The following is a 21980-nucleotide window of genomic DNA, read 5'->3' as shown; positions in this document are numbered from 1 at the left end:
CTCCTGACCTCAGGTGATCCACCTGCCTTGGCCTCCAAAGTGCTTGGATTAAGTAGCTGGGCATGATGCTGCTTGCCTGTAGTTCCAGCTACTTGGGAGGCTGAAATGGGAAGATCCCTTGAGCTCAGGAGTTCAAGTGGCCATGACTATGCCACTGCACTCCAGCCTGGGTGACAGAGCAAGGCCCAGTCTCTTAAAAATATATACATATATATTACAGCGGTGGCTCACACTTGTAATCCTAGCACTTTGGGAGGCCGAGGCAGGCACATCACCTGAGGTCAAGAGTTGAAGACCAGCCTGGCCAACATGATGAAAACCCGTCTCTATTAAAAAAAATACAAAATTAGCGGAGCGGAGTGGTGCATGCCTATAATCCCAGCTACTCAGGAGGCTGAGGCGGGAGAATTGCTTGAACCTCGGAGGCAGAGGTTGTGGTGAGCTGAGATAGTGCCATTGCATTCCAGCCAGGGCAACAAGAGTGAAACTCCATCCCTTGCAACCCTATCCCCAGAAACATATATATGTATGCATACGAAAAATAAAAATAATTTATTTTACTCTTATGCAATTTAGGACCTTTTTAAAAAAACACAATCACATGGTTTCAAAAAAATAAATTGTTTGCATAACATGGAATTAATATTGATATTTTAAATTAATAGTTGAAATAAATTACATGTAATGTTTTTAGTCACTATATTCTTACTAGATTATATACAAAGATTTAGATATGTTTCACTAGTAATTTTTTAATATGTCTTTATTTATTAAAATGCTTTGCTAGTGGAATAATTTAAGTAATGCTTATTAATAATTATGATCTCTCTCACATTTCTAAGGACTTAGATATTTCCTTAAAAGCCCTCAGATACCTTAAAAATTTGGGGGTTTTGCATCCCTATGGAATATGTCATCACATTTGAAAATAAATTTTCTGGGATTCTGAAGAAAGGTAAAACAAGACAAACTTGTTTCTACTTTCATATAAATAATATCATGAAAATAAATAACATCAAATACTCATATTAAGACCTTTATTTAATATTTTACCTAATAGCTATTGATAAGGCCTTTACTAAACTCTAGATATAGATAGATGGAAACTTTCATTGTTAAAAATATTATCAAGCTACAAATTAGTGAGGACAAAGAGGTGATATCCTTTAACTTGAATAATATTCATCTATGGGAAGCGGGGGTGACAAGATCTTCCCTGGCAAATATTTTCAGAGGATGGAAACTTACAGAGGATTTATGAAAAAAAAACAGAAAGATTCTACCTCACACCCATTAGGATGGCTACTATTAAAAAGATAAACCCAGAAAATAACAAGTGTTGAAGAGGATGTGGAAAAATTGGAACCTTTGCACGCTGTTAGTGCCACTGCTATGGAAAAATGGCATGACAGTTCCTCAAAAAGCTAAACATAGAACTACCATATGACTTAGCAATCCCACTTCTGGTACATATCAAAAGAACTGAAAGCAAGGATTAGAACAGATATTTGCATGATGTGCGTATATAGCAGCATTTTCACAATATCCAAAAGGTAGAAGCAACTCAAGTGTTCATGTACAGAGGAACGGATAAACAAAATGTGAGATATATATATATATATATATATATATATATACACACATATACATATACATATACAGCTGAATAATTTTTCTATATATCTCTCTCTATATAAAGATATGTAGATATAAAAAGTTATTCAGCCTTAAAAAAAAAAAAAGAAAATTTTGACATGCTACAATGTGGATGAACCTTAAGGACATCAAGTGAAATAAACCAATCACAACAAGACGAGTACTATATGATTCCACTTACATGAGGTACCTAGAGTAGTCAGACTCAGAGAGACAAAAAGTAAAACCATGGTTGCCAGGGGCTGGGGAAGAGAAGAAATAAGAATTTTTTTTTTTTTTTTGAGATGGAGTCTCACTCTGTCACCCAGGCTGGAGTGCAGTGGCATGATCTCGGCTCTCTGCAACCTCCACCTCCTGGGTTCAAGCAATTCTTCTGCCTCAGCCTCCCCAGTAGCTGGGACTACAGGAGGATTTATTCTTTTCTTTTTTTTTTTTTGAGACAGAGTTTCGCTCTTGTTACCCAGGCTGGAGTGTAATGGCGCGATCTCGGCTCACCGCAACCTCCGCCCCCTGGGTTCAGGCAATTCTCCTGCCTCAGCCTCCTGAGTAGCTGGGATTACAGGCACGCGCCACCGTGCACAGCTAATTTTTTGTAATTTTTAGTAAAGACGGGGTTTCACCATGTTGACCAGGATGGTCTCGATCTGTTGACCTCGTGATCCACCCGCCTCGGCCTCCCAAAGGAGGATTTATTCTTTAATTGATACAAAGTTTCAGTTTTCCAAGACAGAAAGAGTTCTGGTGGTGATGTTGCATAGCACTGTGAATATACATACCTGATGCCACTGAATCGTACCCTTAAAAATGGTTAAGATGATAAATTATCTGTTTATTTTGTCACAGTAAAAATAATTTAAAAATGTATAAAGACAAAAACAACAGCAGAAATAAATTTAAAATCTTCCAGTTTTTGTAAAATCAGCAATCATTTCTTTTCTGTTCGGTTTGAGGCATCTCATTTTATCTTTTGCTCAGAGAGTAATTCCCTAATGTGATGCTTACACATTCTCCACTGCCCAAACCCTGATGGCTCTGCTTGCTGCTACATTCCAAGAGTTCCTATCCTAATTAACAATTCACTCTAATAAGATTTTCTGGCTTCTACAGTGTTGATCTATCAATAGTTGACATATCTTGGGAGATGGCCAGGCATAACTACAGTGGGATGGACAGCTTTGGAGGGGCTGGGGAATTGGGCTCCAAGAGAAAATGCAGTCAGCAGAACAGGTAGCAGGGTAGGGCTAACCCGCAAGTCAGCACCGAGCACTGTGCGGTTCATTGCAAGGCTGCAGGGTGTCCCAACATGGAATTCTGGTGGGTGGTGGTATTCTGTGATCCAACAAGGACTTAGGCAGGGAGAAGGTATCGGGGAAAGTTGTTAGTGTTTATGGTTAGGATGGTCATCCCAAGGGGGGAGATTAGCAAAATCAAGGCAAGGCCCTGAGCCTCAAGTAACTGGGAAATTTGGCAGGTTCAAAGGCAAAATTCTTAGCACTCAGAATGCTGGTTATTCCCACAGAGGTCGTCTGGCTAGGCCGACTGAGGCTGACTTCTAGAATGTGGGGCTAAAGTTTACACCCCTCCTGCATTAAGTCAGGATTGGCTCAAGGTTGCATAGGGCATGGCTTAGGGCAATGAGGACCATGGTCTCATCAACTGGTTGACCATGATTCACGATAAAGTTGAGTCGTCCATTCTAGAAACATTAAGCTTCAGGGTTGTTTGTATTACAAGCAGCTTCTCAAAAATAGGAAGACTGTTAGTAGTAAAGAATCTAGCACCCTAAAGACCACAGTGCATGTCAGAATTTATAAACCCACAACACAAACCTATTTTGAGGTGGAAGCACTTCGTGCTCTGCTCTGGAAGGAAAAATCTTGGCAAAACATCTATCCCTAATATTTCTCTGGTGTAATCAACAAATGCTGTGTGCTCCTACCTGGCTTCCCAGACAGAAGGAGCTTGAGTAGAGAGAAGCCGTTGACCCTAGTGAGAAGACCCCATCATCAAAACAGTGTTCTGTCTATGAAATATGATGTAATTTTATATGGTATCCACTTCAAGTCCAGAGGGGAGGGTGCAAAGAACCCTGGGCTTCACCACAGAGAGAGAGAGAGAGAGAATCTAAAACACCTGCAAAGAAATCCTTACACAGTTCTCCTTCAAGAACTTTGGGGAAGTACCTGCTGTGGATGCTGTCATTACAGCCTCTGAACTGGGTAATGCTGGCATTTTATTGAGAGGGAAACAAAGTCCTGGGAGCTCAAGTTGTTTTCTCAAGACCAATTGTTCCAGCAATGGCAGTCCTGATTGTCATTGAATAGGATCTGACCATGATGGGGTTAAAGGGGAATGAATGAACTCATGCTCATCTGGGTGGGGCTTACCACAGCACTCATCATTGTATCCCATGAAGCTCTCCTCACAATCATCAGCTCTAGGAAACTTCTGCTCCAGAATGCAGTTGTAGAGTCCTTTAGATGAGTCAGCATAGCCCTTGAGGTACAGTGACTGCCTTTGTCCTTTAGTAAAAATGGTAAAGTTACAATATGCAGGTGGACAGAGTTTTGTGATGTTTGCTGAGTAGGAAGCAGAACCACCCTCCAGGGAACCCCACTTTCCTCAGCATTAGCTATGCATCCTGTTCTCTAGCGTTCAGTCAGCCGCCTGAGTCTCGGAAGTTCAGCAGGTTGGCAGGCTGCATAGCTGTTCAGGAGGCCAGACCTCTGATCTCTCTTCCTTTCTCAGACTGGGGACAATACCATGAACCAGCCTTGGAAGAAAAAAAACCAGGTTTTTAAAGAAAAATGCCCCTGGACTAGAAATGTTCTAATTCATAATGCGACGTCATTGACCAAGAAAACATCTCTGTTAGTTTCCTATTGTTGCTGAAACATTCTGCCACAAACTAGGTGGCTTAAAACAACACATGTCAGGCGCGGTGGCTCACACCAGTAATCCCAGCACTTTGGGAGGCTGATCACTTGAGGTCAGGAGTTTGAGACCAGCCAGGCCAACATGGTGAAACCCTATCTCAACTAAAAATACAAAAATTATCCAGGCATGGTGGCAAGCACCTGCAGTCTCAGCTCCTCGGGAGGCTGAGGCACGGGAATTGCTTGAACCTTGGGAGGTGGAGGTTGCAGAGAGCTGAGATCACGTCACTGCACTTCAGCCTGGGCGATAGAGTTAGACTCCTTCAAAAATAAAACAAAACAAAAAAACACAAATGTATTGCATTTCTGGAGGTCAGGAATCTGACATGAGTCTCACTGGGCCAAAGTCAAGGTAATGGCAGGCTTGCTGTTCATTTTGGAGGTGGTAGGGGAGAATCCATTTTCTTACTTTTTCTAGCTTCTAGAGGCTGCCTACATTCCTTGGTTTGTTCGCGGCCCCTTTCATCTTCAAAGCCAGCAATGGCTGCTGGTGTTTCATATCACATCTCTCTGATCTTGACTCTTTTGCTTCCCTCCTTCACTTATAAGGACCCTTATAAGGAAGAGGAGGAAAAAAAGAAGGAAGAAGGGAAGGAAGGAAGGGAGAGAGGGAGGAAAAGAATAACGAAAAAAAGAAATCAAAGTATGTGGAACAGAAAATATGGTGCAGCCACCACATGTTTCAAGGCTAAATATTTTTGCAGTTCTTCTACCTACACCTGTGTGTGCATTGGCTTGTGGTGTAAGATGGATTTTTGCAGTCAGACAGTCTGAGCTAGAGGGGCCCACAGGGCAGCTGCAGATGTTTGCATGAAGGGGTTCCCCACTCAGAGTTGCTGTCTGTTTTGAGAAAGATGAATCTGCTTATCTGTGCAGAGGCCTTCGAAAGGACTTGAGGCGACAGAAAGGAGGAAAGGATGGGAATGTGGAGCAAGGAGATCAATCAGAAGAGGATGAGATGAGAGTTCAGAAGGAAAAACATAAAGCGAAATGAAATTAAGAACATTAACCATGTGAGACAAGAACAAAAACAGTGGAGTCAGACAAGAAATCAGCCGGGAGGATAAGCCCAGACTCAAAGCCTTTCTTGAGTGAAAGAACAAAGGGGAGACAATTTAAACTCCAAACCAAAACAACCCTCCTTTCGTGTTCCTTCTTGTATCCACTGAGCCAAACCTCCAGCTGCCTCATGCCCCTGCAGGCACTTGGGCCAAAAGCACATATGAACCACGCTGGACATCAGAGGCTGGATGGTGCCTAGGGGCCTTGTGACCTCCAGCTGCCCTGAGCTATGAAATCAGAGCTGGAGGAAGCAAATGTGACAAGACCCGGTTTGAGCGATGGGCGGGGAGGTGGACCGACAACGCACAGCCCCCATGGGAGGTTCATGTTTAATGCTTGCGGAACACCCCATGTCCTTGACCCAGACACTCAACTCATCATGAACTCAGGTGCCACAATGATTGAGCACTGTGAATGAAAAACGGGTGTCACGATCTTGTTATGAACAGGGAGAAACTGGGTCTCAGAGGAGTCCAGGAAATGGCATAGAATCAGTAAGCATAATATGGCATAGAATCAGCAGGGCTATGACTCCAGATGCCCTCTGAACTCCATGTGGGGCTCTTTTCACCACAACAGGGACTTCCAAAGCATATGTTTGGAGGCGACTGACCCATGCTGATCACACAGAAAAACTGTCCTGGCCATTTATGCCACAGGCTTCCATGTCCCCACCTCTCACCAAGTCTTTGCTCTGAGGTTCGGACAAGTCACTCTGTAGAGGTAGGGTAAGTAGGATACATTTGGTGGGCAGTGGGAAGCCCAAGAACAAGCCTTTCTTCTCTCTCCCATACAAGTATTAACCAGGCCCGACCCCGCAACCTTTCTTTCCTTTCAGGAATCCAGAACAGGTCTGGTGGGCAGAAGAAGGCAGTTATTTCTTTTCAAGAAGCTTAGGGCCTCATTTCTTCTCCTAAACTGGAATTCTAAGAAAAAAGTGTCAATTCACTCCCATACAAAAATTTATGAACTCCAGGTTCTGTGTTATACTCACACCCATTTTGTGTTCCGTTGGCATAAATACAATGTCAACGTGTCTGCCTCTGCTCTTCTTCCTAGTTTCCTTTTCCATTTCTCTTTATGTCCTAAAGGACCCAGTCCTGCCTGGGAGCTCAGGCAGTGCCCAGCAGATTCTAATTGAGAGTGACAAGGAGGTGACGTAAAAGCTCTGGAAAGGACACCCACTTCCAAAGGATGTCTGGGGAACTGAAATGGGAACTTTGAGTCCTGCTCACCTGCCAGATGAAATGTCCTTAAGAAAAGAATATCTAGAGAGGCAGGGGCTGGGGGGAAGGCATACGGACCTGTGGGGTTGAGAGAAGCTGGGTGATATGAGGACTGCTGTGACCTCTCACCTGTCATCTTCCTTCTGAGTGACAGGCTGCTCACTAGGAGAGAGAGAGTGCTGTCCTACTACCACTCAAGAGGAAACATTATCTTAAATGAAATTAGGCAGAAGTCTTTACTTTAGGACATATGAGTTTAATAAACAAACTCCCAAAGTCAGGGGTGGGATCCAGATTTGGGGGTCCTGAAGCTGATTTTTTGCCTTTTCCCTTTTTTAAAAAAATTAGATGAGGTCTCGCTGTGTTGCCCACGCTGGTCTAAAATTCCTGGGCTCAAGTGATCCTTCTACTTTGGCCTCCCAAAGTACTGGGATTGGTGGCCCTTTTAAGTAAAGGAACACTAGGTACAGGCAAGGTATATTCAGTGCTGTTCTATAGAAGAGCAAAGTGGGTTTGAGAGCGGCCCAGGAACATGTGATTCCAAGAACACAAATCACAAATATACCTGTAGAGTTTTGAATGGGACCTCTATGAATAAATCTTACACTTCCTCAGTTTATGGTCAATCCACCTCTGTACTCTATGTTTTCTGCACGGTTTTACCACTTTTTCTTTTTGGTAGTGGAACGGTACTCCAGAGATCATGTTCAAAGAACACACTTCTGGAACTCCGACCTAGTTTACACAGAAAGCTTCAGGGTCTTTGGTGGCACACGGGCTTTGCTGGTAAGATGGCCGGGCACATGCGATGGTTCCACTTGAGTCCCTTTTCAGCACCGCTTTTCAAATCTCCTGAACAACACAGTGGCACTTGGACTGGTACTTCTCCGACACACAAAGAAAGAAAAGTCACTTGCACCTGGACTTTGACTCCAAGAGATTAATTGGTTTTTTTGCTTTTGATTAATTCTGGACATGACTTAAAAAGCTGAACCATCCAAGAAACCAGACCAGGAAGTAGTACCTTCTAAGGAGAAGTATAGTGGCTGGCATAGTGGCTCACACCTGCAATCCCGACACTTCAGGATGCTGAGCTGGGGTGATCACCTGAGGTCAGGAGCTGGAGACTAGCCTGGCCAATATGGTGAAACCCCATCTCTACTAAAAATACCAAAATTAGCCAGATGTGGTGGCAAGCACCTGCAATCCCAGTTACTTGGGATGCTAAGGCAGAAGTTTTGCTGGAACCCAGGAGCCAGAGATTCCAGTAAGTGGAGATTGCATCACTGCACTCCAGCCTGGGCGACAGAGTGAGACTCCATCTCCAAAAAAAAGTTAAATAAATAAAATAAAATAAAGAGAATGAGCCAATACCCTGAAAACCAGATCTCTGGGATGCAACTTGGACAGAGCAGCAGAAAATTCTGCTGAAGATAACTTAGATGTTGTTCCTTTTATTTTGCTGGCTTTTAAAATGCTGCTTATTTCTGATTCATGTCACACAAGTCAGTGTGTAACAATTGTCAAAGATGAACTGGGGCTGTGCCTTTAAGAGAACACTGTTAATATGTCTCTGATTACATCAACAATGATGCTCTCTGGCATGTTAACCCATCACAGTTGATTGTCAAAAGCATATGCTCATGCTGAAAACTCCATGATAACACATTTGTCAGTATTTCTAACTGCAATTTGGTTCAATAGTGATATAGGTATCAAAAAGATCTGAATTAAATGTGAGATGACTGGCCTTACATTAGAACACAAGGAATTCAGATTAGCTCAGAAGATTTATTAAGAGGGACAATTACTAAGCACAGAAATAGGGTATTAAGGGAAGTTGTGGAATCTGTTTATCTGGAGATTCCTAAGACAATGAGTATCTATAGAAGAAGATCCTAGGATCCTGATAGAAAAAAAGATAGCTTAATCAATAGGCTGTCAGGGTTAAAATCAAACTCACTAAAATCATAGATGCTCTGCTGAAAGTATTCATTCAGGAGCCTTATATCCTCATATGGTTTGGCTTTGTGTCCCCACCCAAATCTCATTTTGAATTGTAATCCCCATAATCCCCATGTGTCAAGGGAGGAAGCTGGTGGGAGGTAATGGAATCATCGGGGTGCAGTTTCCCCCATGCTGTTCTCGTAATAGTGAGTGAGTTCTCATGAGATCTGATGGTTTTATAAGGCAGTTTTCCCTGCTCTTGCTAGTTCTTCTGCCACCATGTGAAGAAGGTCTTTGCTTCCCCTTCACCTTCTGCCAGGATTGTTAAGTTTCCTGAGGCCTCCCAAGCCATGCAGAACTGTGCGTCAATTAAACCTCTTTCCTTGATAAATTAGCCAGTCTCCGGCAGTTCTTTATAGCAGTGCGAGAATGGACTAATACATACCCAGGTGGCATTTTGACTCCTCAGTGTCTTACTTGCTGATGCTATTTATGTTGTAAGAGTTAGAAATTCCATTTTGGGATACACTAGCCAGGTATGAACTGGCGGTTAGCTCATTAACTAAACTAGCCGTTAGTCATTACTAACTCTGCAGTGCCTTCTTACCCACTCCGGTAATTACACTCTATAAGGTAAGGCAATTATTATCATTTCCAATAGTATAATTATTGCCTACTACTTTTGAGCACTTACTATACATTAGGCACTGTGCTAATTCTTTACACATATCATATCGTTTCCCCTCATAACAATATCTTAAGATATGTATTACATCTATTTCACAAATGTTTCAACTGAGTCTTGGAGGGGCTAAGTAATCTGTTGAAGATCATTCAGCAAGATTCAGACCCAGACCTGTCTGACTCTAAAGCCTTTGCTTTTATGTAATACAAAGTGTCGTTAATGTTTTTAAAAGCATATCAAACAGCATATAATGTTAACTCTTATATGTAATCACATCAGGCAGCTGTACTCTTCCGTGGGTGCTCAGAAGATGCTGGGACCTCTTTTGGACTTGGCTTCATTTCCACAGGCTTTTCAGAGGTTCACAGAGAATGACATAATTTCCATCAATCCCCGAAAATTCAAATAAGACGAGAAAGACCTTCATGGATATTGACTGTTTAATAACTTGATGTTCTCCTTAGAAAAATAAAAGTTCTGCTGCTCAGTATGTTTAAAACTATAATATATTGTTACGAAAATTATCCAAATTCTTTAAGGACATGTCCTTGGTGGAAAGGAAACCTGAGGATTATTCAAAACCAAACCTGGTGAATTGGGAGAATAATTAATCCATTTATAACAAATGAGGTGTGAATGATAAAATAATGATGTTGATTTTCTTATGAAACATTGTGACATAGGCACTGATTATGTATATTTTATATTCACATCACAACCCTCTGTGGCCCCCATCTCTGACATCTATCTCATAGTCCACACAACGACCTAGTAACATCTCACCATTTCAATAACCAGTGTTCAAGAAAAGACCAAAATGATGACCTAAAGAAAATTCATTATTTTAGCAGCTGGTGGACTTGGGGTAAGACAGATGGTGGAGCTGATGATACTGCATGAAATGTTTACCCTTGTTAGCAAGACTGTCAAAAATGTGCTCCTCTGCTATTTTCTCTATCATGGAGTGGTTGGGAGGAGATACTCTCTTTTTGGTGTCTGTAACATACATTTTCCTTACAGAAGACGTAGGTCAGTGATAAATATGACTTTCATAAATATATTTTGTGCCTATTATAAATGGGAAAAATTTTGGTCCCATGGCAAAAGAAACAGCACAATATTCTTTTGTTAAGAATTCTGAATTTATTATATTTAAAATATTGATTCTGTTTCTGATGCAGTTTGGGTTATTATGTTTGTTGTCATCTACCGCCAAATGCAGCCAAAATTAGGTTTAATTTCTCTCCTTGTCCTCCTTACAAACACTTAGCAGTTCTGAAGTTCCCTTTGTTGACAATGGCTCCATCCTCCTGTCAGCCTTCTATGCTCCTAACCTTTTTAAACCTTTCCCCTCTGTCATTTTGTCCAGAAAGTCACCAATTCCATAATTCCTTGTCCTACAGGATTTTCAAAGCTGTACGCCTTCTCTGTTCTCACAGGTTCAGACCAGGTTGGACCTAAGCATTGTTAGTAAGACAATGGAAATAGCCTCCTTGATATCTTGCATCTAGCTTTTTTAGTTCAACCATCCTGGCCAGCAGCAAACATTCTTTTCATCACTTGCCTAACCAATTTAAATTGGGGTTATTCAGCAAGCATTCTGTCAGCTTATTATTCATCTCATTGTCTTGTATGCCTTACTACAGCCATAAAACCCCTTATTGTTCCTTCCTTTAACCACATCCACTTCTGAGGCACCCACATACTCTTCTGCCTGCCATTTTCCACCAAGTGATCCACTTCATCCCTTTCTAACACTGCCCAAGATTGTCCTTTGTCATAAAGTTTTCTAAGAGTATATGTGATTTCCCACACTCTCTTCAACGTCCTTTGATCCCTTAGGCATTGAATCATACAATATAACCAAAGGTGGAAATGAAAAGTTTACATGTAATTTTGTTAGTACCTCTTCTCTCACCATAAATTATTCAAGCTTCTTTTGTACAAGAGCGGGCTCTCCATTTTGGTACCGCACCCGAGCCTCGGGCAGTCTCTACCCACAGGTCAGGTTTCCATCAGCTCATGCTTAGTCCAGGGTCACCTTTTTTTTTTTTTTTTGAGACAGAGTCTTGCTTTGTCACCAGGCGCCAGGCTGGAGTGCAGTGGTGCGATCTTGGCTTAAGTCATTCTCCTGCCTCAGCCTCCTAAGTAGCTGGGACTACAGGTGCACGCCACCATGCCCAGCTAATTTTTGTATTTTTAGTAGAGACGGAGTTTCACCATGTTGGCCAGGATGGTCTCGATCTCTTGACCTTGTGATCTGCCTGCCTCAGCCTCCCAAAGTGCTGGGATTACAGGCGTGAGCCACCGCCCCTGGCAAGGGTCATCTTTAAAAACCTCCACATCTTCCTTTAAAACACTGAAGTCAGAAGATCCTTTCCTGTGCTATGTAACTGAAACTTCTCTTGCTGGATTTCATCCACCCACTCAACAACTTGATCTTATTTATAAAGACTTTCCTCTGTAAGGAAATCATTGACTCTAAATCTGAGTTTGAAAATAATTCTTCCTTTTTTCTAAATCTTATTTACATGTTGAATGGCAAAAAAAATGAAAGGGGATTTGAGATTTTTAGAAAGCAATTTCCGTTTGCAGACAGACAAGTTGTGAAACTATCAACCTGGAGCTGAGATGCCTATTAAGCTATATAATTAGAGCATGTTAATTTTGTTAAGTACTTGATATTTGTTAGGTAGATTCATATATATATATATATATAAACTTATTTCATCCTCACAATAATTCTTTGCAATAGATTTCATTATCCTCATATTATAGGCAAAGAAACCAAAGCTCAACACAGTTAAGCTATGTGTTCAAGGTCACCAAGCTACAGGTGGTAGAGCAAGGTTCGTGCTTCAGTGTTTAGCCATCTAAGCCCAGTGTTCTTTCTTACTCCTGACCCCAGAGCCTCTGGTTAGCTCCAAGCCTCCTAATGAGAAGGAGGAGAAGGACCACGCTGCATGACTGACAGTGCTGCTGAGGTCAACAGACCTATGGGCAATGTGCCATGTTGATCAGATATTTAATTCCCAAATGGATTTGGAATTATTCCCCAGTGTTTCATTCCATTCCACTGTTTTGTCTGTTTATGAGTTAGTACACCATTTTAGTTATCAAAGCTTTATATTTCAGCATCTAGTAGGGCTAGTTCCTCCCTCATTATGTTTTTCCCCTCAGATTTTTTCTTTGATAAGATAAGCTGTGAATCAGCTTATCTAGTTCACAAGACCATTATGAAATTTTTGTTATATATCAAATTTATATCTTAAATTGGGAGAGTTGACACTTTTTTTTTTTTTAACAGAGTTTTGCTCTTGTTGCCCAGGCTGGAGTGCAATGGCATGGTCTCAACTCACTGCAGCCTCTTCCTCCTGGGTTCAAGTGATTCTCCTGCCTCAGCCTCCCAAACAGCTGTGGTTACAGGCATGCACCACCATACCTGGCTAATTTTTTGTATTTTTTTTTTTTTTAGTAGAAATAGGTTTCATCATGTTGGTCAGGCTAGTCTTGAACTCCTGACCTCAGGTGATACATCCACCTTGGCCTCCCAAAGTGCTGGGATTACATGGACGTGAACCACTGCACCCAGCCAAGAGTTGACATCTTGATAATATTTTGCATCTTCCTAACAGAACAAATAGATTTTCTGTCTGCACTAGTGTTCTTTTGAGTCTCTGTACTCATGTCTTTGAGGCTTTCCTAATCATAAAGGTAAATCTTTCTATCACTTTCTGAATCGTGTTTCAGGGTTGCTTTCTTTCCCTCTCTCTTCTCTCTTTCAAACAGCACATATGGGCACACATACATACTTCACTGACAGAGTCATTGAGGGCATTTGAAAGAAATTGAACAGAAAGGTTCAGGTCCTTTAATGACAGGCACATGATAAGGTGTTCTTTCTCTCTGGAGGAGCATGGCAGGCTGAAACACTCAGCAATCATAGGCTTCATGATGCAGGGACTTTTGTGTTTTGTTCATTGTGGTTTTTCCAACTGCCCAGGGCAATACTTGGCACATAGCGGCACTTAATAAATATTTGTTGAGTGAATGAATGAAAAACCCAGTACATGCCTCCCCAAATTCTGCTGAAAAGCAGTTATGTTCACCACTATACTATTGATGCCACCCAAATCCCACTGCCTTTGGTTTATATTTTCTAGCAACAGAAACTATAGGTATTTTGTTATAGAAAGTCTGTTGAGAAGAAAAACATTATACAGACTGTTATTATTGTCCTATGTTGGTGAGACTGACCTATTTCTCCATTAGAGTATTAGTAATAAATGCCCAAGGCTTTATTAAAAATAAATAACCATATTCCATTTTTGCTTCTTTGTAGCCAAAGCCTTGAGATTCACACTTGTACAATGATGTCTTTCAAACTGCATCCCGACAGATCCTTCTTGAGCTGTCATAAGGCCTATGGAGAAAATCTAGTCAATGTGAAGGTTAAGTTGTCAATGAACAATTATGGTTCTTCTGAGTCATGTTATAAAGCAAGGCATTGGGCTTCTCCAGTGCTGCAGTGTATCCTGGCTGTGTGGGATGCAAAGTGTGTGCAGGAAACACAGTCACACTGTGGTTTTACACAGAAGCTCAGGTTGCCTGTTATGAATATGCATGATGGGGCTGGATCATGCTCTTGCCACTTGAGTTTACTTGAGTTTAACTTAACCCCCACATACCCATTTCCTGCCTATCATTTGAAGACGTTCCTTGCGGAGGTTTGAAAAAGTGAGTTGTTTCTCCAATTGTGGAGCGTTTTCCGTTTTTTTAATCTTAAAGATGATGACAAACTGCACCCTGGCTTATTTTTATTCACTGGGAGTCATTTGCTAGTCTTATTTTATAGATAATATTGTATACATCTTGCTTAGAAGCAGATGGGAAAGTTCAAGGAAACACCCACTGGAACAGAGGAAAAGTACGCTGATCTAGATTGCTGTAATAGTGTGCTTGCTGGATTGCTATGATGGTGTGCTTGCAGGAGTCCCGATAAGCAGCCCTGCCAGGGGCAAGGGAACAGATGGCAAATGGTCTTTGCAGAGCAGCATTTAGGGTGGTTTTTCTTTGTTTTAGAACTGATTGTTTCTCTGCTTTTACTGTGAACTCTGTGTCCTTCTGAGAATGCAGAAAATAAGCTGGAAACTCTTTCCTATTATTCATTAAACAGGTCACTGGATGTAAAGGGTACTTGGCCAACTGGGAGCTCACACACACACACACACACACACACACACACACACGCCAATTGCTGTTACCGGTTGTCTTCATGAGAGGAAATGGGGGAGGGGAGAGGAGCTCTAGCTGTTCTGTTGCCAAAAGGCAGCGCTCCAGAAAGCCGCATGCGCTGTGAAATGCCAGCATGTGTCGCTCCCCAATCTGGCGTACACACTCAACTCCTGTTTGACATACTTTACAAAGCAGACAGGGACTGGCAGGGGTATTTCCTCTGGACAAACAGTAATGAGTGAGGAAATGGGCAAATGTAGGTTGCTATGCAGTTGTTTTGCTGTTGATGTGGGAGCAATGCCAGGCAGCACTAGACTCCAGGAATGTTCTCATGATTTCATGGAGGTCCCTACCCTCCCATAAGAGAACCCACCCTCATGGGTCTTCCTTAAATGACAGCAGTTGGGATAAATGTGCCTTCATCTTGATGTGCTGCTCTTGTGAATTGTCTGTTTTGTTTGTTTGCTTTTAGTGTTAGTCATTCTTTTTCTATATAATATTCATATTTTAAAAATTGCTCAACTCTGTTTTTGGTATTTAAAGTTCATGATTTAAGAGCTGATGGTTTTGCCTTGTCATTAAATGGTGAAATAACAGGGTCAAAGTGAGGTTAGCAGGATTTAGAACCCCTATTTGACCAGAGTCTTTCTTTCTCTTGAAAAAGGATAGAGAAACAGGAGGGAGGAAGGGAAGAAGGAAGGAAGCAGAAAAGTCTATTCAAAGAAAAATGTTAACTAGGTGAGATTATTGACTGAATTCAGGTTTATCTGAGGTAAACCTTTTCATATGCTGTTCCCATGTCATACTTTATTGATTCAACAAATAGCTTTCAAGAGGGTGTTCTGTGCCAGGCATATGAGAAAAACAACATTTTGGCTACCATTTAATAATAGACTCTTTTGATTCTCTTCCCAAAAAGTAATTTCTTTTTTTATTATGCATCTCATATTCTGTCTCCACTGCCACTAGAGTAATTAGCATACCTGTGACTTTTATTAACACAATTTTGTTTCTTGACAAGTTTATGGGTTCTCTTTTCCCCATCTCTAATCAGCTATCCTGGACCACACAACTTAATCCAAGGCCGTGTATTAATCCACACAACTGAATCCAAGGTATGATGTATTTCACAGTCTCACAAATTTGCTTTTCAGTGAAGTCTTTGCAGCCTTCCATCCCAGGCCCAGGTTGCTCCTAGACACCTCTCCTGAACTCCAGCTGCTTGTGTACCCATCTGTCTCCAGACAGGCTGGGAGTAACGTAAGGGCAGGACCTGTGCCCAATTCATCTGTGAAGTGATGGTAACATAGTCAGAACTTAAATTTTTGCAGGAAGAAATTTTTAAATTTCTGCAGAAAGAAATGAATGTTACCAAAGATATCTTTGTCCATATATTCTGATGTTTTGGCCTTCTATTTTATAGGATTGAACTCTCAGAGTCAGTACCTTGTTGGTTGAAGTCTCTATATGTTTTTAAATTTTAGCAGGTGTTGCCAGATTGCTTCCTCCACCAAAAAAAAAAAACCCAAAAGCAACTCTTTCTCCCGTATTTTCACCAGTAACAGGTTTTATTGGTCTTTTAGATTTTTGCCAGTTTAGTAGCTATAAAGTAATATTGGAATGTTTAATTTTTATTTTCCTGGCTATAAGTGAGCTTGAATATTTTTATATATGTTTGTTGGTTCAGATTTGCTGTTCTGTGGATTAAGGTTTTACATATTTTGCCTATTTTAATACATATAAATTTGCATATATTTAAATACATTTACAAGCAAAAAGTATAAAGTCCCTATGCCTAAAAATTTCAAGCCATTTTACCTAAAAATTTCTATGTATCCTACAGAAATACTTAGATATATAAACAAAAATAAATGCGTAAGCATCTCATTAGCACATTCTTTGTAGTAACAAAAAATGAAGTTTAATAAAAAGAAAGTAGTTTAGTAAGTTATGGTGCTATCTGATTGTTGAATAGAATGAGGAGCTAAAAAGCATGAGGTAAGACCAGGTGCCGTGGCTCATGGCTATAATCCCAGCACTTTGGGAGACCGAGGTGGGAGGAACGCTTGAGCCCAGGACTTTGATTCCATCAAAGAAGAAATTTTATCTCTACAAAAATTAGCTTGGCATGGTGCTACATGCCTGTAGTTCCAGGTAATCAGGAGGCTGAGGTGGTAGGAGGATAGTCCAAGCCTGGGAAGTTGAGGCTGCAGTGAGCTGAGATCGTGCCACTGCACTCCATCCTGGGTAACAGAGTAAGATCTTGTCTCAAAAAAAAAAAAAACCAGGTGAGAAGAAATATGACAAGGAAACACAAGAACAGCCTGCTGGCAAAAAAAAACCAGATGAGAAGAAATATGACAAGGAAACACAAGAGGGAACAGCCTGCTGGCAACAGCCTGGAGGGACCAGTGCTTGGAGTCACAGAGTTGGAATGGCATCCATGGCAGAGTGTGTTCTCTTTCCAGGAGAGATAGCCTGGGCTCAGACAGGGAGACATGGAGATGAATTCACGCAAGGTTGGGGATTTGCCAGGCCAATGAGGGGCAAGGGAACTAAGATACTGAAGAGGGTGGTTAAAGGGATGGCTCATGAGAGCTCCATGGGGTAGGGAAGCAGTGAATAGGGAAAGAATTCCAGGACTGGAATCACAAAGTGAGAGTCTTTTTGTGGTGTGGGAAGAGTAGCTAAATGACAAGTGGAAGAGGAGGGGATTATGATTGGAGAGTAAAATTTCTTGTAAGAAATTTTTGATGAGGTGGATGAAAAGGAAAAAAGAATTAATGTTCAAAATATAAGAATGTTATGTTCAAAAATGTAAGAAATGAAAATATGACAAATGTTCAAGATGTAAGAAAAGAAGTGTTCAAAAATGTAAGAAAAGAAAATATGACATGTTGATGTTGGCTGATATCTCAAGTTGAGAGGAGAAAGTTAAAAGAGAAGTGAATACTGGAAGACAGTGCAGATTTTGTATAATTTTCAGTTTTTTAAAGTAAGTGGTACATAACATAAAAATTTCAGGAGGTTCAAATATATGTTTCATCAGTTGAGGTTACCCTAAGATAAAAGTTGAAATTATATTAAAACTTTCTGAAACTTGCAGAAGACCTAACATCTCCAAAGGGCTTGATTCTAGAAGGAAAACTCATAGCTTGCCAATTCCAGTTCTGGCTAGGCATTCTTAGAATATTTTAGAGTGGGTTTTAGTCTTATAGGGTTTCTGCTTTCAGAATATCAACAGTTCTTGACAAATAAAGCTTTGGAAATTTCCCTCTACTGAAATGCTCCATCTGCATTTCAGGATAGTGATGGAAATGCATAAGCTTCATTTCTGGCACTTTGAATGATGAACTTAGACTTTAATAGGAAGAAAACCACTGTTCTTCTATCTAGAAAATGAAACTAAAAATAATCCCCTTGTCAGAGTGTCTGTGTTCTGTCATTAAATTTAAGGCAACATACTGAGTATATATCACATACTGGATCCAAGCCCTTTCCTTACAGAGAGCACTACCTCAGGAGCTGAGACACACACCTACGTGGAAGGCTGTGATACTTCTTAAGAAGCAGCTCCCAAAGCTACCCAATTAGCACAGTGCTCACTGTGGGCAAAAAGCTGAGAGCAACAATGTGGGGGTGGGCTTAGCAGGGAAGTCCTCCCAGGCATTGCATAAATGCAAAAAGACAGAGTAAGAATTCATACCAGGGAAGGAAATTATTTATGGTATTTCAAGGGTGAAAAGACTTTTTTCAAATCTCCTGGTATCTCTGTTACTGTGCCCTAGTGTTTGGACATATGGAGTTACCATTCCCATTAAATTATTAAAATGTGCCAGAAGACTTGGAATCCCTCAAGAACATGTTGTGAGAAGGGCTAACACACCTCCAATTATGCCTTTGGCACAAGTGCCATGTCAGATTGATGTCTGGAAAAGGATTGAGATTTGGAAAACCACATAATGATTTGTTGTATTGTTTTATTCTTCATTTTGTGCAAATCACACTTACTATGGCATTAGTAGCTTCCTCACAACTCAACAGTATAGGGATATGTAAGAGGGACCTGCTAACTAACTTGATCCCTAATCGAAACCTTTTACTAGGGAGAGCTGGATTTGATTCTGGGATCAAGGCAAACACCCTTCAATGAGCCCATGCCATGTCTTATAACTATATTTTAAACATTTTCATTGTTCTTGCCACATAAATTATATCTCTTCCTCCCTTCTGCAAATTGTGTAAGCCCAGAAGGATATTTTGTGCTTATTTAGTGTTAGCTCACAGCCTGGGGCAAATTATCAATAAAACAAGAAGCCAAAATCGAATAAGAAAAGGCAGGATACGGAAGAGATGAGAAGACAGCAGCACCTCTCATTTTCTTTTAGAGACAGTTTGGCCCCATGAGTTTATTAAAACAGAAGAAATAAGTTGAGAATGGAAAAGGGTGTGTGGGGGTGATATGGTTACTTAGCAACAGGAAAGCTTCCAGCTGATGTTCTGAATTGAACAAAGAAAAACAGGACAGCAGGGAATAAAGGAATGGGGAAAAAATGAAAGAGTAAAACAGATGTGGTGGGGAGAGAGGGCTAAGAAAGGGTGAAAAATAAAAGTCTGGAAAAAAGCATGAACAGAAATGTGGAAAATACTTAGAAACAGGAACACTGTAAATTTTTTCAAATGGAAAAAAAAAATGCCACTGAAAGAAAGGCGAAAATAGCCAGAAGGGCAAGAAGACATCTGCAGTGGAGCTGCTAGGCAAATGGAGGGATAAAATGCCCCAGTGTGTCATGAACTCGCAGCTTAAAATTAGGCTCTTTTGTGGTGTGTGAGGTCACACAAGGGTGTACCTGAAGCAAGGGGCCCAGAACAAACCCCAAGCCACCAGTCTGTTGAGTAGACTCAGAAAATGAGCCAGTAGGCAGGGTAGCTCCAGGGATATTTTTATAGCATTTTGTTATAGGCATGAACCCTTAGAATGACCCTAAAATAACTTGGCCCAAAAGGGAAGCCCCAAAAGAATTGGATGTTAGTCAAGAAAACTTCTCATTTCATCTCTGATTCCTTTAAAGAGCTTTGTACATGTCATAGCCCAGAGTAGATCAATAAATATTACAGATAGGTATGCCTTTTCCCAGTGCCTTTGTCATGCCAGTTACGCAATATCTTGTAGGCATGTGTGTGTTTATTTATGTTACATGACAGGTATAGTTTGCTTCTATATTTGTCTCTTCAAAGGGCCACCATGCTTCCTAGACCCATCCTCTATATCTTTTGATCATTCACATATGTGTATAAAAAATTTTGAGCATTTTCTCAACAGAGATACATTTTTATTCATGAATTATATGCATATATTGTCTAGTAACACAAGGGTCATTAGAATATGATATACATATAAGAATGATGAGATATAGATAACATTAAATATATTTTTTAAATTTTATTTTAGTTGGTTAAGAATTTTATTTTGTTTATTAATGGAGCCTTCACCTCCCCATCGTCCCTTTCATTTTCCCACCCAATCCTCACTCGAAAGTACCTACCAGCTATTACAATACAAGAGCATGTGTTAGGGGCTCATGAAGCATTTGCAGTAAACAGGAGTGGAGTAGCATTTTCCCAATTCCTGCTCTGAGCCATTGCACTATATTTTACAGGGATGCATGGAGTTACATACTTATATTTCACTCCCATAGAGATTATATGCTATTTCACTTTTTCTACATAAAAAAGAATGAGTTTTAAAGTTATTCCTCTTGGAAAAAGCTATCTGGTGGGGTATGGTGGCTTATGCCTGTAGTTCCAGCACTTTGGAAGGCTGGATGGGAGGATCACTTGAGGCTAGAAGTTCAAAACACTTTTATCTATAATGTTTGATTTCTAATTAAGTATGGTTGAATAACAACACACTTTTTAGCTGGCTTCTTCCCCAAATCCCAGTAAAATGATAGAATATGAATCTTTATGAAAGAGTTGGTATATCAGTTATTTATTACCACATAAGACTACCTCAAAACTTAGTGGCTTAAAATAAGGATTTATTTGTTCAAAGAAGACGAAAAGAAAAAACAAGCAAACAAACAAATAAATAAAATAAAGAAATAACAAACTAACCCCCCCCCAAAAAAAAACCCGATTTATTTGTTTTGCTAGGTTCTCTTGAGGTCTTGTCACTTCTGCAGCATTCTGTTGGTAAAAGCAAGTTATAAGGACAGCTCAAATTTAAAGAATGGTAAAATAAACTCCAGCTCTTGATGAAAAAAGTTGTAAATAATTTTGTAACCATTTTTAAATAACCACACTTGGAAAATATTAACTTGTTTTAGAAAGTGTAGGTTTTATTAAAAGATCTACATAAAGAAATGTACACACTACTTTTTTCTCCCTCTTATTTCATTTCAACTGCTTTGCAACTGAAATTCCATTAACTTTTTTACTTTTTATTTTTGAGATGGGAGTGCAGTGGTGCAATCTGTTACCCAAGCTGGGGTGCAGTGGTGCAATCTGTTACCCAAGCTGGGGTGCAGTGGTGCAATCTGTTACCCAAGCTGGGGTGCAGTGGTGCAATCTGTTACCCAAGCTGGGGTGCAGTGGTGCAATCTGTTACCCAAGCTGGGGTGCAGTGGTGCAGTCTGTTACCCAAGCTGGAGTGCAGTGGTGCAATCACAGCTCACTGCATCCTTGATCTCCCGGGCTCCTTGATCTTCCCACCTCAATTTTCTGAGTAGCTGGGACCACAGGAACTTACCACCATGCCTGACTAATTTTAAAAATATTTTTTAGAGATGGGGTCTCCCTGTGTTGCCAAGGGTAATCTTGAACTTTTGGGCTCAAGCAATCCTTCCCCACTATAGCCTCCCAAAGTGTTGGAATTACAGGTGCGAACCACTGTGTCAAGCCAAAACTTTGAAAATTTAGGTAAATAAGAGGTAGTCATTTTGTAGGTACATATCCAATTAGTCATAGTGAATGATTAAAAATAATAATAATAGAATTTCTACTAGAAAATAAAAGCCCTATTATGCCAAAGCAGAGCTATCTATGAGAGTAAATATAAAGCAAAACATTAATGCATTTATTTCCAAGATTGAGCATTAGCCCTAACAGCTATATTACTGTTATTCCTCTCTGCCTACTGGGTGAGACAGAACATTTTTAACTTCAATAGATGTTCCATCATATGGACCTTTTCTCCTCCTCCTTCCTAATGGAAACCCCAATTTTATTCAG

At 40.5% G+C, this 21980-nt stretch overlaps 2 protein-coding genes across 6 annotated transcripts in view; one reads left to right on the top strand and one right to left on the bottom strand.

Annotated features, from left to right (window-relative positions):
- The window catches only part of LOC128931813 (zinc finger protein 415-like), a 118177-nt gene that overhangs the window by 55373 nt on the left and 40824 nt on the right, over nt 1–21980 (bottom strand). For 3 of the 5 annotated variants that reach the window (XM_078369985.1, XM_054254369.2, XM_078369986.1), the window contains one exon: nt 4044–4178. The exons of 1 other annotated variant lie outside the window; for it this stretch is intronic. In XM_078369985.1, coding sequence (XP_078226111.1) covers nt 4044–4178 — 135 coding nt within the window. Of the gene's footprint in view, nt 1–4043; nt 4179–15190; nt 16036–21980 lie in introns of those variants that run through there. One more of the 5 variants, XR_013534503.1, reaches the window with a different exon arrangement.
- The window catches only part of CEP85L (centrosomal protein 85L), a 256166-nt gene continuing 248395 nt past the window's right edge, over nt 14210–21980 (top strand). Inside the window, exons 1-2 of the mRNA XM_078369983.1 lie at nt 14210–14249; nt 15802–15862. The gene's annotated coding sequence lies outside the window, so the exon portion shown is untranslated. The remainder of the gene's footprint in view (nt 14250–15801; nt 15863–21980) is intronic.

The sequence above is a fragment of the Callithrix jacchus genome, chromosome 4 (assembly GCF_049354715.1).
Source record: "Callithrix jacchus isolate 240 chromosome 4, calJac240_pri, whole genome shotgun sequence".
Lineage (NCBI taxonomy): Eukaryota > Metazoa > Chordata > Mammalia > Primates > Cebidae > Callithrix > Callithrix jacchus.
This window is presented reverse-complemented; position numbering and strand designations above follow the sequence as displayed.